The sequence below is a fragment of the Solea solea genome, chromosome 6 (assembly GCF_958295425.1).
Source record: "Solea solea chromosome 6, fSolSol10.1, whole genome shotgun sequence".
NCBI lineage: Eukaryota > Metazoa > Chordata > Actinopteri > Pleuronectiformes > Soleidae > Solea > Solea solea.
In genome coordinates this window covers 8,085,784-8,105,532 of record NC_081139.1, presented here as the reverse complement: position 1 = coordinate 8,105,532, position 19,749 = coordinate 8,085,784, and the positions used below count along the sequence as shown (strand labels likewise).

Genomic DNA, 19,749 nt, shown 5'->3' with positions numbered 1-19,749 from the left:
TGAAACCAGGTGTACAATACACAAAACAAAAGCTATATTACCTTACGATATGTTCACATCCAGGTCATAGTCATCTTCTGTATGAAGATGACTATCTTCACTAAAAATGTGAATGTGGGACATTTACTTTGAAATTTCTCTAAAACTGTACAGTAAAAATGTCAGATTTCCAGTTTGCTAGTAGATATTATATGTGCTTGAGTACACAACTTTATCAGTCTTATTAATAACTTATAAAGCGCTCTCTATATGCAGTTGCTCAAACTCGTTCAAAGACATACAGTGCTCTCGCTGTTTTATTCTGAAAACCGGATGTCGATATCCTTACTAGCGTGATTCAATGGTTCGCAGGCATTTTACTGTAAAAGCCTTTGTTAATAGTGCGTTAAAATTCGGCGTCAGAGAGTTTGACCGCAGTACTGGACGTGTTTGAGTAAAGTTTGAAGACGTCTAGTCGTTAAGTTGAACACTATATACATATAAAGCATAATAAAGACGTGACGTGCCTGTCAACAAAAAATTACGGAGCCAAAACCAACTCACCCTCTTTGGTGAACTTCCGCTGGTGAAACAGGTTTAAAAAAAACTCCGTACCCAACGCCGGAAGTAACATCAACAAAACAAGTCGGCACATAAACTAAACTGTGATTTTGACATCTGACTAAACGCCCATTTTTTCGAATTAAATATGAATGTGAACAGTATAAACAAAATTCTTCTCAAAGTTCTTTTAAGAGTTTGGTTTGGTTTGTGTTGTTGTTGTTGTTGTTGTTGTTGTTGTTGTTGTTGTTTAACTGACTGTAAAGTCTCACTGTGTTTCACTTCGTTAGTATAACAGGAATATCAACTTGAGCCGTTGCAGAGATAAAATTGACAAATGCTGCCATCTGCTGGAACTTATTATTATTTTGTATTCTTATTCTTCTTATTACGTTGCTGTTGTATTTTATTGTTATTAATATTATTTTATTGCATTTCAACATCTTTTATTCTGTCTTGCCTTACATTGTTATTTTTCTCTATGGATTTGTAAAAATGTTGTATTTGATTTGATTAATATTATTTGTTGACCCTTTAATTATAGCATGGATGGTTTTCAAGTTGATGTTACTTCAAAATAAAGGTCTCAACTCCAGACAGGAAACCTTTTTTGCAGAACGACGAGGGGCGGAGCAGCAGAGAAGGGGGCGGGGGGGTTAAACTATCTCTTCCTGAACTTAAGTTAGTTTCATTTTCTCCTCTACCTGGTCGTCGGCGGCCCTCAACTCTTACACAGACAAGCAGGCAAGTGTCATTTTACTTCGCGTAAACGCTTTGTTTCGTACAGAGCAGAGAAAGAGTGTGTATGTGAGTGTGTGTGTGTGTGTGTGTGTATGAGAGAGAGAGAGACAGAGACATGTGTGTGTGTGTGTGTGTGTGTGTGCGCGCGCGCGCGTGACAACGACTGCAACGAAATAAACTGAACTTGTTTGTCTGTCAGACAGACATCCTTGCTGTGTCATGTTTGTGTGTGTACGTGTCTGTTTACGTGTGTTTTGTGTGGTGCTTCAGGTGTAACCATGGCCTCTGAAACTGCACCCAAAGTCAATCTGAAGGAAGGTGAGCACGTCAACTTAAGTTTCGATTTCCGATTACAAACAATATGACCCGAGTTCTACTCAACCCCTGTCATTACAGGACAGATGTCGCCACATTCTTAATTGTTTCTCAATGAAAACAACTTTATAAGTCACTAAATACGTTTGCATGCAGCAATATTCACATTTCAACCCGATTAAGTCAAGAGGCTGAATAACACAATGCCATGCAATAATCGTATTATCGGTTAATTAACGTGTGCTGTATTCTGATTTTAGTCACATAATATGTTTACTAGTCAGAATACAATACAGTTACAGTCCTTTTATTGGAGGTTTCACAGTAGTAGATATAATGTGAATGAGTCATAATTGTGTTATGCTGCTCTAACAGACACACAGGAAACTGTGTATCGTTGTCGCAGTGAAGAACTTTTACACACATAATATGTAACAAAACAGATTGCAAGGAAACAGCATTTATGGGAAAAAGGAAAAGTGTGAAGTAACGTAAAGCTCAAGAAAACACATTCATCATAAACAATGTGCAGCTTCAAGAAATACTACTTGCATGATATATTCATGTGTATATTACTTATGACAGTCTATTCAGAATAAGGTCAATAATTGAATCATGGGTGTTGCTGTGATCAGTCTGTCTTCAGTGTGAAGTGAGATTTGGTTTTCTTTGACAATGTAACATATTTAATACATCTCAAACATAAGCAAAAATAAAAAAGTATGACTGAAATGTTTTGATTATTCATTATATAGAATACAGAAAACCGTAACCCTTAATATGCTTCTGTAAATCTACATAGGCAGGTCCTGTACTGCCACTGTTTCTACAGAGGCCCAAACACTGGCTCTAGGGACGGTCTTTTGTTTTTGTATCGTATATGAAGGCCTCTAAGTTCTGCAAGAAAAGGGAAAGTAAGGAGCAGGGTATTGAGTTTGCTGTCTGCAACATCACCTCTAGACGCCACACAGTCCTTCACACTGGTCCTGTGAGTGTGACGTTGATAAAAACTGACATGATGACGTGAACCCCTGCCTCATTTTCCTTTGCAGCGGAAGAACTTGCTCTCTCTCTGAGTGAAGCTCTCAGCAGTGGGAACAGTGAAGAAGCAGTTAAACTGTGCCAGGAGCTGTCACAACTGTCTCTACCAGTCTCTGTCAATATCAACAGTCAGGCTTACCCTCAGGAATCCATAAGGTAGGACTCAACAGTGTGTAGCCACGTGTTCTCTCTCTCTTGCCAGATGTTTCTGAAACATAAATCCATAAACCTTTCGTGCACTTGGAGTTCCCTTTTTTTTCTTTGAAGAGAAGTGTTTATCTTTCTGGTTTTACATTGGAATTATGTAACAGTTTCGGAAATGAAGGTCAAGTATGTGTATGCATGAGTGTGGTTAGTAGCTTCTATTTGGTTATATTATGCGATATACAGAAATAAAATGTTGATTTCTGTGCTACAGGTTGAAGGTTGGAGTAGAGGATGCTCAGTCAGATACCTGCATTCCAATGACGCTTGAGGTTTCTCTTGATATGACAATTGCACAGCTGAAAGAAAAGGTATTGATGTGACATTAGTTTTGATTACATTAGCCTAACATCTATCAGTTTGACCGAATACATTTTATAAAGATTTTTGTGGCTTCATTTCAGTGTAACCAACGTTTCTGTTACTTTATTGTTGGTCACGATTACAAGTGAAAAAAGATTAATATGATTATATTCCAAAATTCTTCCCCCACAGATCAGCCATGACTATGGGTTCGCGCCTTTGCTGCAGCGTTGGGTGATCGGCAAGAGGTTGGCTCGAGACAAGGAGACACTGTACAACCACGGTGTACGTCACAATGGCGACCAGGCTTTCCTGTTCATCCGCTCTGCCCACACTGTTAATCTGACCCGGCATCAGCATAATATAGACCAAGAGCAGCAACGCATTGAGGGTCAGTTACACACACATACACATTGTTCAGTAATACCGTTTTTCTGTTATCGTTCATTACAGGTTGAATAGATTTTTTTAATGGGAAAATCATTTATTTTCTTAGGCATTGTGGAGTCGATGGAGACAATGCACCTTTTTCCCAGAGGGCTGGGCGGAGGTGGCGGACAGAAGGCAGCTCCTCCTCCTCTTCCTGCTAAACCCCCAACTGTTCCTAAACCTGCTGTGCTTCCTAAACCTCAGGTGAGAATACAACCTCTGCCTGAGCCCATAAGTCTGCTGATGCACTGTAAGTTTATGTAGTGTGTGTCCAGTCGCTGCACAACCATATATACCATATTCATTTGTGTGTGTGTGTGTGTGTGTAGCTGGGCTGGGCCTGCACTAGTTGCACTTTTATGAACAAGCCAACGCGTCCTGGTTGTGAGATATGCGGAGGGGAACGGCCTGAGAATTATAAGGTGCCAGAGATCTATCAGCCGGACCAGGAGGAAATTCTACGAATTCAGCAGGAAAAGTTGGCCATGTTGCAGTATGAACAGGTAACACAAGCAACCATAAACCAAGATTCATGAAACCTTTTTTCAGCCCGTTGATAAACTCAGTATCTGTATACATTTGACCCAACCCCGGCCAATAGTTTTCTCCTCGTGTAGAGAAGAGGAAGAAGAAGTATTTTATAGACAACACCCACACAACCAAAAATGACAATGACCAGACACAGTGTTCTAATCTGACTAAATTCTGAGTCATTACAGATCAGATTTAATAGTTTACATTCATAACTACAAGTGTCTTGCAACTGACTTTAATGTGAACGCGACTCCTCTCTCAAATAGCACACACACGCACATTGATATATCATCGCATGCGTCGACAACAACAGAAACTGTCGGTATTGTGGGACAGGTCTATAACGTCAACTCTCAGTGCATGTATATTGAAAAAATATGTTGAAAAAAATTCATTGATTTGAAAATTGGACTTGACGTTTGGATGTCCACGCAGCCCAGCAAAAAAATACCACAGTCAACAGTCATTAGCTGCTTCTTTTTTACTGTATGTTGGTAATGATTATATGTTAATAATTAATGAATCTCTCCCTTACATTGCGATGAAGGCTCAGAAAGATGAACGAGAGATGAACTACATGTACTTGTTGGCAACAGATGAACAGAATCTTATCTCCAACGCCACGGAAATAGACTGTCCCATCTGCTTCAATACTGTGGGGCCAGAAGAAGGCATTGTGCTCAGAGAGTGTCTACACACCTTCTGCAGGTCAGATAGTATAGTATAGTATACATTATATATACATATATATATATATATATATATATATATATATATATGTATATATATACACACATATATATACATATATACATACGTATATATATATATATACACATATACATATACATATATACATATAGTACATATATACACGTATACATATATACATATACATATATGTATATATATATATATATATATATATATAGTATTTTGTCTGTATATCTTACTGTATATGCATTTCTTCTTTTGCACATTTCAATCTGTGTTTGTGTGAACTGTATGTCCTTGTTAAGGGAGTGTTTACATTCGACAATCGTGAACAGTCATGATGCTGAGGTTTCATGCCCTGATGCATGTGATAGCAAGCTACTAGATCGGGAAATCAAAGCGGTAAGAACCATTTTGGATGTATTTAAAAAAAAAAAAAAAAACAGCCGACGGGGGGAAAAATGTGCATACATATCACCCTTTCTCTGTCTCTCTGTTAACTGTATGATCCTGGATGCAGCTGCTCACAGAGGAAGAGCACCAGCGGTTTCTGGAGTTGCGCTTGATAATCGCAGAGAGCCGCACGGATCACAGCTTCCACTGTCAGACTCCCAATTGTCGAGGATGGTGCGTCTACGAGGATGAAGTCAATGAATTCCTCTGTGAACTTTGCCAAATGACCAACTGTATCCTCTGCAAGGTAGATTTGTTTAACTTTCTATGTTAACAAGTTTTTCTATGAGTAGTAACAGTATTGAACACAAGGGATTTTGTGATGTTTTTTAAGGCCATCCATACAGGCATGAACTGCAAGGATTACCAGGATGACCTGCGCATCCGAGCACAAAACGACCAGGCAGCTCAGCAAACCAAGCTGATGCTAGAGGTACATCGACTTTAAATGATTGTATAGACTGTGTTCAGATCTGCTTATTCAGCTTATTAACATCCTGAAAGTGAACCACACCAAGTACTGGTCTGGACACGCACAATGCGTTTAAATGCGTCTCCAGATTCTATCTGTCAGTCATGAAAAGACGGATGTGATCACAGTCTTTTGGCTGTGTGAACAAGAAACTGCCTCCTCAGCTGACATTTTCAGACTCGCTGCAGTTTCACAGTAAACCGAAAGTATTTTTACCGCTATTTTCTTTTTTTTTTATCAACTGCCACAATATTGACACTGATAAACACAAGTTCTCTTTTTTTTATTGATTCACTCAGCTCCTCACAACTTCTTAATCCTAATGCTGATACGTGAACTTGCACACACTGACACACAACATACTTATCTGTTCAGTCAGACCGGACAGTCCCGTAGAGCAGTGGTTCCCAACCTTTTATCCTTGAAGCCTCCCTTGCTTGTGTCCAGGACAAACCAGGCCCCCCCAACCCAAACCCGTCGCACACAAAAAAGAATAAAGTAAAAGGTTCATATGCAAAAATAAACAGCAGTTGGAGGTTTTTGTTCCTATTCTCACAGTGTGTATAGATAAAACTGTGCTTCCATTGAATCAAAACCAAGGTATTGCCTTGTTTTCTTTTTTTGATACCGGTGAGTCTGTTACGACCAGGCCTAGGGGAAAACCTGATCACAACATGAACAATGAGACTCTCCTTCTCAACTCCCAAGAAACCACCAGCAACAAGTCAAACAAACCATTTTAAAGGTTTATTTAAAATCAAGTACAACATGTCTGCTGGCAGTTTGGCTGTGAGTGTTTTGAGGAAAACCCCTGCAGCTGGGATGTTCAGGCCTCTTATTCAGATTCCTTCCGTGCAGGACCAATCAGCTCCCAGGATCCACCTAGACTCACTCACACACGTCATTCACTCAAACATGCACACCTGCGACCCATCTCACACTCACATGCAGACACATACACACAGGGAAAAAGCAGTCACGACCCTGACACCTCCCCCCTTAAAAGAGAAAAAACTCTGTGGAGAGACAACATCCCACTCAAAAAAAAATCACAATCACACACAATAAATACAACAGTAACAAAAATGGTCACTGTAGTCAACCACTGACCACACACTAATGTTGCCAATTTACACCTAAGCTGCAACTGAAAAGTGACTCAACGAACATGGAGTGCAGTTACCACAAAACAAAAGGTCACAACCCACAAGTTGCAATCTGTATGCAGACACATACACACAGGGAAAAAGCAGTCACGACCCTGGGGTCGTAACAGAGTCTTTGGTACTTCTCACACAACAGGAACGTGATCAGGCGTTGGTGATAGATAGCTTTAAATAGATAAATAGAGTGTCTGGGATTATACTAGGGATCAAGCGGAAGAATTTTGTGAGAATCTCCAGAGTGACTTGTGTTGTGTGGGCATTTTCACACATGTAGTCCCTCTGAGGGAACTCTGCTTTCAGTTCACGTCGGACAGCAGAAATAGAAAGCAAACAAAATGAGAAAGCAAACAGAAAGTGGAAACAGTAACAGAAAAAGAAAATGGAAACTGAAACTGACCCCCCAGTTACCTGCTTTAGTTTAGGTTTCACACACACACATCTGTTATTGTGAATAGCAACTTTAATGAGATAACTGTAAGTTGTTTTGTTTACTTTGAGTAAGTACTGATAATTTAAAAATCCATGTGTGTTGCACCCGTGGCCGTTTGATATTGTTCTTCTTGTTTACTTTGAGAAATGATGTAGTTACACTGCAAGTGGTATTCAGTAATGCTCTTATCTACTCCATGACTACATTGTGTCACTGTATTTCACTTCAGGCTTTAGTGCAGAATGGAGAGGCCATGAAATGTCCACGGTGTGACGTCATCGTCCAGAAAAAGGACGGCTGCGACTGGATCTGCTGCTTGATGTGCAAGACGGAAATCTGCTGGGTCACCAAACAAGCTCGCTGGGGACCAAATGTAAATGCACACACACACACACACACACACACAGCACATACACACACACACAGCACATGCAGCTTGACAAACACATTCAATGTTGAGGGAACAGCAACGATGACTATGTTCAAGTGTCTCAATAACTGAGCAACTATAACAGTGAGTCGGCATCCAACATATCAGAACCCTGGGACTTTTTGAGTCATGACCCAGTGGAATAACCAGGTTTTTCCAGGCACATTCTCATTTGGCCCACGTTTTTGTATGGCTGTCTGGGTTTGCCTGTATGGACCTACCAGTGAAAGCTAAATTGAATTCGGCCATCACTCATTTCACATGTGCTTTAAAATTCAGTTTGACCTGTACTTTTATCATTTTATCTCTCTCTCTATCAATGACCTCTTTTTTTTTTGTTTTCAAATTTGATTTCACAGGGCCGCGGTGACACATCAGGTGGCTGCAAATGTCGAGTGAACAATCAGCCTTGCCATCCAAACTGCCAGAATTGCCACTGAGGGCGAATACACCCAAAGAACAAATACTATGCGTGTGTGTGCGCACATCTGGCAAGCACACACACACACACACGCACACTATCTCATCTCAAGAAAAGCAAACCTCGTCTGATGCTTGGTCTGCATTCATGTATTCTTTTGATGTCTTTTTCTGACTCTTACGATTGCACGACAACAGGATGTCGTGCAGTGTCTGCTGCTCTTGGCTGGTGTGGTCTACACACGTGATAACACTGTGTGCATTAACTATGCAAAATGACTACCAGGTTTAAAATATACACATGTATAAATACTGTGTATATATATATATATATATATATGTATGTGTGTAAATTCAAAATTCATAGTTTGATCAGGCACAAGAATCTACTCATTCTTTACATACAACTACAAACAATAAACTATTACCCACTACAACTACCACCAATATACATTTATTTAAAACCTTTTTTTTCCTCACTACTTAGAATCTACCAAAGTGATTGATTTTGTGATGGAAATATTAAGCAATTGCTTTCACTCAGTCGACTTAATCTTTCTTTTACGGTGAAGGATGTTTTACATGTTTGCACAAAATTAACGTGTTCACGGAAAAACTGTGAATTAAAGACTTATGGAATATGTTTAAATGTGGCATGTTGTAAAAAATAAAAATGCTATAGCATTGTTAGGTATTCAGTTCTCTCTCCGTCGTCCATAAGCACTTTCATTTATGTACTTTACTAAACAGAATGGGTTTTTTTTTCTCGGCGTGTCGATTCTAGACAATGAAGTTGTTGGGTTTCATCATTATTTGAAAGATTTTTTGAAGTATTTTTTATTAAATTTGTCTTCAGTCGGGTCTACAGATTAAAATAAAGAATTAAACTTTGTGTTTGGAAGTGTGTGTTTTATTGTCTCTGCTGCCTGAGCAGCAAGATGCAACAAACCACCTTAAATACTTTTTAGTTCCAACAAAATCCAAGGTACTGTACAATGGTTATTTCTGCTGTTTATCTGTCAGTTTTATTGCATTTTGTGAACTTAAACTTGTCATTAAATTCACTTCAAGAGTGATCAACATACACATAATCATAACATCATTTATGTCATACAATGGTTGAAAGATCTTACATTTATTTTGACTTATTGTATTATCTTTATTAGGACAGGTAACTACATGTGGAAAAAACAGTTGTGTGAAATCTTGTGATGGTTTAGGTTTTAGTGTAAGATTATATTTTCTTAGTAGTCGCACGTGTTTTGGTCGTTTGCCCTTTACAGTGCAGCGTTTTAAGCAAGACCAGGAGGTAAGTTTCTTTTCTGACCATGATTTTTCTCTCATTGGTTTAAATGAGCTAATATTGTCCTGTAACAACAGTAAAACTTGTGTAAATGTGATGTTGAAAACTGAAGCTTTTTTTTCTGCACAAACACAAAAGCTAATAACAAATAAATCAGTTTAGATGTGTAAATTTGTCCTAATAACCACACAAATGACACTGTCACTTACGTTTATTGGCAGTCTGCTGTACAACTTAACATTTGTATGACAAAAAAAAACAAACCCATAAAAGGTAGATAAATAATTTAGTGCAATGAAATTGTGTGAAAACCACTGAGTGAAGATCCATGTTGCAACACTGCCGAGCAGCCGTTTTATCAGGCACCTCAGAGCATCTACGGTCATGTTCCAGGTCACTTTCGTTTCAGTCAGTTTGTAGAGCTTTCACCAACTGACTCAGCAGTTCACGACAACGCAATAAAATGAAAAAAAAAAGACCGCCCCCAAATGTGACTTACATAGGTCTAGTGTGTTTTCAGTCGACTGGTTTTTGTGCTATCCAGTGCAGGTGACTACATCTTATTTGAAGGTAGTGTGTAGGATTTAGCACCATCTATTGGTGAAGTTGCATGTTGCAGCTGAATAGCTCTCACCGCACACCCCTGCTCTTCAAGCATAATAGGAGAATTAGCCTTCAGTTAGCATTAGAACTCAGAAGGGGTTTCATTTGGCCATTCGAAAAATGGTGGCCCACTCCTGATGTTAATATAAAAGGCTCATTCTGTGGCAATGACAACAATACATTCAGGTAATTTTACACTCACAACCCCCCCCCCCCAAAATATGGAAATAATTTCGCCTAAATCTTACACACTGGACCTTTAAGCCTGAACATGTCGGTTCAAACAGTAGACAAAATCTTCAGGAACCACCTCAATTATAGTACGATGAACTATATGATGAATGGTCACAATAATATACTAATATCTTATGTTCAGACATTGTATTCAGACGAGTGGCGTGCATTATTTAAAATTAAAATATCAAATGAAAATGACTTGAACATTGAAATGGGCTGGACCGTCTCTGAAATGCTAACGCTGTCCACTCTACACTCTAAACAGTCAAGTTTGATTTATGGCATGAGCTCAAATCAGAAATCTATTTTAAAGCAAAATATGGTGAACAGTAGTAATTTAAAGAGGGATTCTTTTTTTCCTGACAGGAGTGCCCTTTTGCAGTAGGAGTGAGCACAGTGCCTGCCAAACCAATTTTAAAGTGATATTGCAAAATCAAAGCAGTGAGCAAAAACTGGGTCACCCACTCTGCCATTCCAACTTATTTTACTGGCTTTTTTGCAGCTGTGATCAAATGCTACACCACATTTAGTGAGTGTGTTGCTGAGTTATGAGGAAAGATTTCATCATCGTCTCCCAAAGAAATTCGAGTGACAGGGGAAAGCTCTTGTAAACCACTCGAGTGTTGTAGTTTCCATCTTTTTAGTTCCAGGACTGTAAACCCTTCACTCCAATCTGGGACCTAATCTGCAGATTTAAGTTTTACTTATATTAGTTGACCCCAGCGAAAAATAAAAAGTGTAGTCAAGGGTGTCAAATTAAATTAAAAACAATAAAATGGTGAATAAAAAGTGCCTGTGTGACAAAGAAGCATGTGTATGCAGCTTGTGACATACCTACACATTAATAAACAGTAAATTATACAAAGAGAGGATTTCATCAATCCTCTATTTGGTCTCATCCAGGTATCAAATATATAACAAACAGGGTGCAACCACACGCACACACGCATATCACTTCTCTTAATTGGCAGCAGTTACAAGTGCGGTGAGTCCACCAAGCGTTCAGTATTAATCTATGTGAGCATAACTCAATACCAGACTATCCTAATACCAAATATAAATTAACTATAATAATGACACCATCAATAATAGTTCTTAAGAGTTACAGTGTGTCTCATTACAAAAGGGTGCATTCTTCAATACAGGACAGCAGCTGTTAGAACTTGTACTCCTTCCTGCACACCTGGAGCCACACAAAGGTCTCTCTTCACTGAGTAAGATGCTCACATCCTAGTAGATGGAAGAGGAGCGTTACCTGGAGAGTACACTCCAGATGTTGTTACCAACTGCAGGGTCTGTGGTTTAGTTCATTAAAGGGTTCTTGACGACAGACCCACCAAGTAGATTAAAAGCACTCAGGGACAGATAAGTCGAGCAGGAGTGAAAATGATCAGTTCAGGGAAACAGGTCTAGTTTAGGAGCCCACTCCAGGGCAGTGTTGACCACGGCGAGAGCTGCTGCCCCTAAAGCCACTGTCAGACCCATGACAGCCAATCGAACCAACCTCCGTGCTGCCGAAGGCCGAGCCACTGCTACAACTGAGGTGGCTGCGGAGCTCTCCAGCGCTGCCTGTTTTTGTTTACGCCTGCGACGGAGAACTGAGTCTGGGCGCTGTTGCGTGGATGCAAGATCAAAGTCCTTAAATGTAGAGGCCGCCACGCTTCGAAGGAAAATATAAAAGATGCATGGGGAGAGACAGAACATTTAATTATTAATGGAAGTAATGTAAAGTGGAGTCTTTCCGAATAAGTATTTTGCAGCTTATAATAACAGTGTGTCAGTCAGTGAGCGTAAATGTAGAAGCAGAGAAATAAAATAGTCGCACTACTGAGGTGAGCAATGTTCTGTGAAGGTAAGCAGATGGTTACCTTTCATGCGAGGAGGCTTCTTTAGCTAGTTCAGAGGGAGGAAACTGAACAAAAAGGTCTCCTGCTCGGCTGATGAGTGTCTCGTACGGCAGGTCCTGGGGAATCTGAGAGAGCAGATGATGAACCATGGCCATGTCGCATTCACACTCCAACACCTCCTCCTCTCTGTACAGCACTATCTGCAACACAGGTGCAAATAACACACGTGGGCACATTTGTCATTTAAAAGGCCACAACGGTCCAACTGTATCAATGATACATAGCCACTTTATGAACTTAATCTGATGTTAGGGGTTTATGCAGCTGCTGTGTGCTAAGCAGGGGTTGACAAATTGATGAATTAAATAAAAATGGATTCATAACATACATTATCTCAAGGCACTTTACATAGTAAGGTCAAGACTTCTACAATTATTATAGAGCGAGTCAACTGTTCACACAATGAGTAAGCGCTTGGCGACAGTAGAGGGAAGAAAAAAAATCCCTTTTAACAATAAGAAATCTCTGGCAGAACCAAGACTCCAATTGTACAGCTTTGACCGCTTGACGTAGGACAGAGGAGAGAGAGGAGGGGGGTAGTGAAGGAGAGGTAGAAGGAAAGAGGAATCAGTATCTGAGAGAGGAGAAGCTAGAGGAGAGATAGAGACCAGATAATATTTTAGGGGTCAAGACTCCATCTCTCTATCATTTGTGTCCTCTTCTGTTCACCAACCGTCCTCATGTCCTCCTTCACAACTTCCATCAACCGTCTCTGTAGTCTTCCCTTTTTCTTCCTGCCTGGCAGCTCCATTTTCAACATCAATTGTTAGATATAATAATAACTCTGCCTCCACTGCACAGATTCTCTCACTTCCAAACATAATTTCTAATCCTGTCCATCCTGGTCACTCGCCACTGTATTGTCCTCATACATGTCCTGCACCACCCTCACATACTTCTCTGGCACTCCCAACGTCCTCATACAGTACAGTTCCTCTCTTGGCGCCCAATCATGAGCTTTCTCTAGATCCACAAAGACACTGCAACTCCTTCTGGCCTTCTCTATACTTCTCCATCAGCACCCTCAAAGCAAACGGCATATCTGTGCTACTCTTTCTTGGCATGAACCCAAACTGCTGCTGCTCACTGATCTTCACTTCTTTACTTAACCAAGCTTCAACAACTCTTTCCTATCTATATTCATGATGGTGTGGCCGATCAAATGTATACTGCTGTAGTTACTGTAGTTCTGCCCATCACCCTTGTTTAAGAATGATAACAGTAATGAAATTATCATCACGTATCACTATTAGCCATTAAAGCTGGAATAGGAAGCTTTAAAAATAAAAATTATTGATTGTTGGGTGTCATCCCAGGGTTGTTTAGGGATTAGCATTAGATGAGCAACCTATCCTCTCATTGAACAGCTCTGTGAACATATTAAATCTCTTATCAAGGGTCATATTTCCTCTAGGCTGTATAAATCAATTGTCTTACATTATTCTGAAAGGTTATTATGGAATAATTGCTCAATAATACCAAAATATACAGACATATAATAGCGTCTAACTGCAGCCCTCATAATTGACAAATGATTCAGTATATCACTATCCTGAATTAACAAGCCTCTGTACAGTGACAAAAAAGTTGAGCAGAGGCTTACAGTAAATGGCCTCTGGCTTACATCAGTAAATCAATAAATAAAGCTCATATAATTGCCCTTGCTCGATTAAGGTGGCCTTAAACGTTACAGCGATAACAGGAAACTCACCACAGCAGCAAAGTAGATAGGCATCAGAGGATGGCAGGCCAAGAAGAAGTCATACAACCGGACGACGTGGCGAAAGTCTGACAGGACGTGGCCAAACCAGGTGATCAGCCAACTGAGAGCAAAGACTGTACCCACTTCAGCCCTAGGAGTCAGAAAATGGCAAAGATTGTCTTAGTGTAATCTTGTTCTTATCCTTACTTTTTTAATACTCTAGACATTGATCCTACATTGAAAATAATAGAGCTTGGGCCTTTAACAGTTTGCAACTCCTTTGTTTCCTTTGGTCACAAAAATAACAGAGAACCTTACTGTTGCATGAAGTCATGGACCTCTGGGTTAACCCTCTCAATGATGGGCATCAAATAGTTCAGAATATGTTTTGTGTTGTCCATTGTGGGATCCATGAAGTCCCTGAGCAAGGGGATGAAAGAGAGAGAGGCCATTGTGAAACAAAAAAGGAAAGAGAAACGATATATTCAACTCAACATGTAGACACCAAGGACTGAAAAAAGAAGACAGCTACAGGAACATACTGTACATGTACATGCATACAGTAATATGTTTATCAAGATCTATGAAAATTGTGTACCTGAGGTGATGTGTGGAGAGCTTTTCCACTAGAGCAGTTGCAAGACGCTCTCCCAGGACCAATAAGAAGGTGACAACAATGTCATGGTAGCCCTGATAATAGTGCAGCTGGGGATTACGTTTCAGAACTCTGAGGATGATGTCAATTAGTTCTTCTTGGAGACCCTCTCTTTGTTCATCTGGCATACCTGTACAGAAAAAAGTTATCTCAACCTTTAGGTGGGACCCAACAAAAACAATATTAACGTTTTTCCAATGCAATTCCACTGTAATTTGTTCTGTTGAATAACACTTTTTGTGTCTTACACCACAATAAAGAATAATCTGAATAATAATTAAAAAGCTTAAATGGAAACACACATTGCTGGTTAACCTAGGTCAATAATCCCTGAATCAATGAATTAAAAGTAAGTGAATTTATGATGTGATTTCATAACGTCAATGTAAAACCTTATGTTAAAAACACTGATGTGTTCTAAACTTCTGGGTAATACCAAATACATACATTGATTTCAATGAAAGGACATCTTCAAATATATATATATATATATATATATATTTATATTGACTAAGTAACAATTGACTGTTTCTTATATCTGCAATTCTGAGATGGACTGGCAGCTATTGTTATTATTCCAGGAAAGAGTAGACAGTGTTGCCACAAGTGTGTCAAGTAGCACAGCCATCATCCTCACAGTAGTAGTATTTGGATTTACAAATCCAGACACTTAAGAACACATGCATACCACTCTGATTTCTTTCAAAAATACATTCAATCCACACTATCCTGGCGTTTTAGAGCCCCCAAAGTGGACACATTAAAAAGCTACTTGTTGCGTTTTATGGACTGGGATAGGCAGAGACCTTTGGAAACGATGATGCAGACGCCCGGATTTAATTACCGATCGGGTCTTATCAGCAGCAGCTACACTATAAGCTGTGAGTGAAACACTTGGCTAACACTTAACTTTCAATTTCTGAAAAACAAATCCCTGTTCTGTTCACCATTGTAGTTTCCTGTTTGTAATACTCTCTGATACCATGCAAACCACAGCGGAGAAAACAAAACCATTTCCTGTTTTCACCAGCATGTGCCAGACTGTTGCACTGTTACAGTCGTAAGTCATGAACCCTAAACCTACAGACATTTATTATGGAGGCAGGTTACTACCAGCTGAAAACTCTATGTAAAAGAAAATGCGAGCCTAACAGGTATAGTATATTTGACAATAGGTTTGTAAGTCAAAATCTCCAGCTGTGATGCTCAGGACTCCAGGGCACAGCTAAGTTAAGCATGTTTCTCTTGAGGCGAATCACTCCTAACTGACAACACACCAATACACATGAATTGAATAGAATTGTGTGGTTTGTCAGTGCTTACCTGGTGGAAACCTCCGCAATGAACGCTGGACGTCCAGCAGGACCTGGTTGTAATCCTTGTTATTCTCTCGCTCCACCGTCTCTAGACAATACATGTCACCATTAGCACGGCTTTGATTTTAAATAAACAGCGAGAAGTGAGCATGCACCTACTAACACTCTGCATGATTTAATATCTATCATGTACTAGGAATAGTAAAGGTTATGAGTGCTGGGACATATACCTTACACATGATAGATGTAACCTGCAATATTCTGTGTGAACATGTAGCTAACATAAGTACCTGGCTTATCTACAGCTTGTAATAGCATTGAAACAAAAGATGAATTCACCGAAAACAATTTGTTTCCCTAGATGCCGTTTTAACACAAAGTTAAAATCAAATTAAATTTGTAATGAATGAAATGTATGTTAAAGGCGATGATTGGTCAAATTTCAATAAGTTCAATAACCGCACGCCAAAAGTGACTCACTCATGTGTGATTCATTGGAGCATATTTCCCTATTTAGTTAGTTCTGTTAATAGTAAACACAAGAGCAGTTTATGATGAAGCATTTAGCGTTAAAACAAATGTTTGAATCCAGAGGGTTGCTGTTTCAGTGACAGTGCTGTGTGATCAAATCGCACAATTAAACCATGTTACATCCTTACTGTCAAACTGAGAAAATACCAAATGGTGAGTAGTCTAAATATAACTGGTTGTGTGACTTGTGTGCATGTGATGAATACTTTATGGTTTAATATTGTTATAGGTTTCTTATGGTACTGTGTAATAAGGATTATAACCCTGAGATTTTTCCAAATGTCGATACTTGCAATTACAGTTATAAGTCATACACTGTCATTTGAGTGTTTTCTGTACCTATTTTGAGAAACTTTTGTTTAACGTTAGCCTTGATATTAGAGCTGCAACTAACGATTATTTTCATAATTGATTAATCTGTCGATTATTTACTTAATCCATCGATTAATTGTTTGGTCCATAATATATCAGAAAACCTTAAAAATGTCCGGTGTTTGTCAAACCTGGAAATTATGATGTTCTCAAAATAACTTGTTTGATGATTCACTTTTAGCGATTTCTTTGTTATGCCACCCTGCCTAAACCTGTTGCCACTCCTTTGCCACCCCATGTAAAATGTTCTAGATCCGCCACTGACCTGGCTCCTGATCCAGGACCTGAGAGGGGACGTTGAGTAGGCGAGGCCACACTTGACAGCGGATCTCATCAGTCAGCAGTCCTCCTTCACTTATAGCCATTCTCCTTAGTGCTGCCACATCCACCGGACTCACGCTGAGGGCCTGAGTGATGTCCGCTATTTTCCTCTTTCGCCTGCTGTCCCAGTCTAAGACACACACGCACACACACACACTGGTTACATCGTTAGCGTAAGCCTGTTAGCACGCTAACTGATAGCGGGACAAGATTAGCTTAGCTGCATGTGTGTGCTTCACAAGAAGTACAATTAGAGACTACAGCTATAGCTTTACGTCTTGTCCCCAGTAGACAGTAAGACAACATGAACTGGACCAACTAAAAGCGACATGGTTCTTGTCGTTACCGTGTTGCCCATTCATTTGGGACGAGGCACCAACACTTCTGCATGTCTTCATTTTGCTGTCCACTTCGTGTGTTGTTCTTTTTAAATAACGTCCATTCTTGTCATATGTTGTCTAGTGAAGCCCTTCGCTGCTGCTGCTGCTGCTGCTACTGCTGCAGTCGGATTGAGGCTAGCCCTGTAGTTAGCAAGGCCAGCCTCGTACAAACAGGACAACGTTAGTTAGCTGGACAGCTAGTCACCAAGCTAACGCTACTACGCTGCCCTGGTCCCGATACAAATATTATTTGCAATACTGCCATGGTCGTGCAGATTTATGACAAAACTGACAAAAACCGCTAAAAAGCAGAACAGGAAGGCAACATGACTCAAACTGGCAAAGCAGCTACATGTTTACACTAGGACACGATTAGCGGAAGCGACCAAAGGTATACGTGTTCCTTCTTCCTTCCTGCACTGACTGACTCATCAGGAGGTCAAGATGATGGGAGGTCACCGCCACAAAGAGGAGAGCAGGAGGTGTCTGGACAGTACAACCAATAACTACTCAGATTATGAAACTAAATTATAGTCCTTCATTTTTATAAAACGTATTTTTTTTGTGTGTCACGTGCATGTGTTATTCCACGCAGTACTCAATAAGAATGCATGTTGTTGACTCATGCATCTCTTAGTCAGGATTGGGTGTATGCTTGCTGATGACAGGTAGGTATTTGGTCGGAAACGAAAACGAAACTGACAAGAGACCTTTAAAAGTGCCGTTTCCTGTTCTAGACGGTCAGTGCATGGAAGCTCAAGCTCTCATCACACTGCTGGCAAATCTGCTTCCTGCATCAATGATTTCAAGTGGAACTATTCTGTCCAGGTAACGTTTATTTATTTATTTTCTTATATATGTATGTATATATGTGTGTATGTGTATAAATAAATCTTAATTCTTATTTATTTATCTACTTTGTCCAACCTCATCTTGTTTCACTGTACAATTGTGTGTGTTGGTATAACAATAAAGATAATATTATGTATATCCTAGATTTAAAAAAAAGATTGTCACTGAGAATTAAACGACATGGAAGCTTATTGCATATTATATATATATATATATATATATATATGTATATATATATATGTATATATGTATATATATATATATATACATATATACACATATATATAATATGTAATATATGTATTGATATATAATATGCTATATATATATATACATATATACATATATATACATTGCAAGAATATACATATTATTGTGCATATTATGATTATTGTTGTTGTTATATTCCTGGTAAAAGACGTTTTGTGGTCTAAGTCCTTTCGAGTGAAAAGAAACCTACAGTACTCTGTAGGTACTGTGTGTCTCCTGTAGAGGGCGTACTGTTGATGAATTACACTCAAATGGTTACAAATGTCTTCATGATATATTTGATATTGATATTATAATATGACAAGGATTTTTGAACAGGCAAGATGTTTGCTCACATCTGATCCGTTTATATGCACAATTTGCACTAAATTCCACGAAAATATATACAAACGTATACATAAAGGTCTTAACTGCGTGTGGCATTAGGTTGGATTTATTAACAGTCAAATGTATGTGCACGAATCGCAGGACGCGATTCGATGAGCTGTGTTTCTGTTTCCAGCTCATGCTGCGTTTAAGTGCTGGCGAAAAGCTGGGACATCTGAGGTTTCAGGTAAACACGTAGTGAGATTAAAATTCTAAATGTACTTCTTGTACAGGACATATCACTTATCGATAAGATATTACACTATATACTTTAAGTGGAAATGTGGTTTGAATAAGATCCAGTTGATTAGTCGACTTGTTTCGTGTATTCCTGGAAATACGCTTCTAGTTACATTACATTACATTGCATGTCATTTGGCAGACGCTTTTATCCAAAGCGACTTAAGTGCATTTAAACATTTGGGTACAAAAATGAACCAGTTTTTTTTTTATCGGCAATGGTAATTGAGCCTGTCTGAAAAAGTACTGAGATAATAAAATGGAGGCGTGTTTTTTGAGGGAAGGCGCCCTCTCTGATTAGTAGTGATAAGAGATCAAAATCAACGGTTTTCCGTGGCACTTCCTCAGCATGACAGTAATAAGTACACAGTAGTTAGTGTGTTTTTCAGCCAAAGACTGATGACCAGACAGTGGCGAAGCATTACATTATATAGTTTCACTATATAGATAATTTATAGTTTACAATAAACAATTATCAGTGTCCCACGACGAAAAAGTATGT

General features: G+C 39.2%; 2 protein-coding genes across 3 annotated transcripts; one reads left to right on the top strand and one right to left on the bottom strand.

Moving 5' to 3' along the window:
- The first annotated feature begins 1,186 nt into the window (after positions 1 to 1,186).
- rbck1 (RanBP-type and C3HC4-type zinc finger containing 1) lies at positions 1,187 to 9,084 on the top strand. The gene is made up of 13 exons (XM_058630550.1): positions 1,187 to 1,284; positions 1,552 to 1,599; positions 2,649 to 2,793; positions 3,056 to 3,152; positions 3,337 to 3,535; positions 3,641 to 3,777; positions 3,903 to 4,076; positions 4,655 to 4,815; positions 5,127 to 5,223; positions 5,342 to 5,521; positions 5,609 to 5,707; positions 7,572 to 7,715; positions 8,132 to 9,084. Exons 2-13 carry the CDS (start codon positions 1,560 to 1,562, stop codon positions 8,210 to 8,212), a joined length of 1,554 nt encoding a protein of 517 aa, XP_058486533.1. The 5' UTR covers positions 1,187 to 1,284; positions 1,552 to 1,559; the 3' UTR covers positions 8,213 to 9,084.
- Positions 9,085 to 9,691: 607 nt separating this feature from the next.
- Positions 9,692 to 17,902, bottom strand: tbc1d20 (TBC1 domain family, member 20). 2 transcript variants are annotated; one of them, XM_058631573.1, is made up of 8 exons: positions 17,486 to 17,902; positions 17,084 to 17,269; positions 15,923 to 16,003; positions 14,543 to 14,729; positions 14,263 to 14,364; positions 13,954 to 14,095; positions 12,204 to 12,307; positions 9,692 to 11,995 (listed from the first exon to the last, which is right to left on the bottom strand). In XM_058631573.1, the coding sequence occupies exons 1-8, from the start codon at positions 17,535 to 17,537 to the stop codon at positions 11,731 to 11,733; spliced, it is 1,119 nt and encodes a 372-aa protein (XP_058487556.1). In that variant the 5' UTR covers positions 17,538 to 17,902; the 3' UTR covers positions 9,692 to 11,730. The 2 variants fall into 2 exon arrangements, with proteins under 2 accessions (XP_058487556.1, XP_058487555.1); XM_058631572.1 differs by having other exon boundaries at positions 12,204 to 12,382; positions 17,486 to 17,898.
- Between the last annotated feature and the right edge of the window lie 1,847 nt (positions 17,903 to 19,749).

Coding starts and splice junctions, on each gene's coding strand:
- rbck1 (XM_058630550.1), top strand. CDS start 1,560: ATGGCCTCTGAAACTGCACCCAAAGTCAATCTGAAGGAAG. Junction 3,536..3,640: donor AGAGCAGCAACGCATTGAGG/GTCAGTTACACA, acceptor TTATTTTCTTAG/GCATTGTGGAGTCGATGGAG. Junction 4,077..4,654: donor CCATGTTGCAGTATGAACAG/GTAACACAAGCA, acceptor ATTGCGATGAAG/GCTCAGAAAGATGAACGAGA.
- tbc1d20 (XM_058631572.1), bottom strand. CDS start 17,537: ATGAAGACATGCAGAAGTGTTGGTGCCTCGTCCCAAATGAATGGGCAA. Junction 17,270..17,485: donor CCAAATGAATGGGCAACACG/GTAACGACAAGA, acceptor TGTGTGTCTTAG/ACTGGGACAGCAGGCGAAAG. Junction 14,096..14,262: donor GTCCATGACTTCATGCAACA/GTAAGGTTCTCT, acceptor TCTGACTCCTAG/GGCTGAAGTGGGTACAGTCT.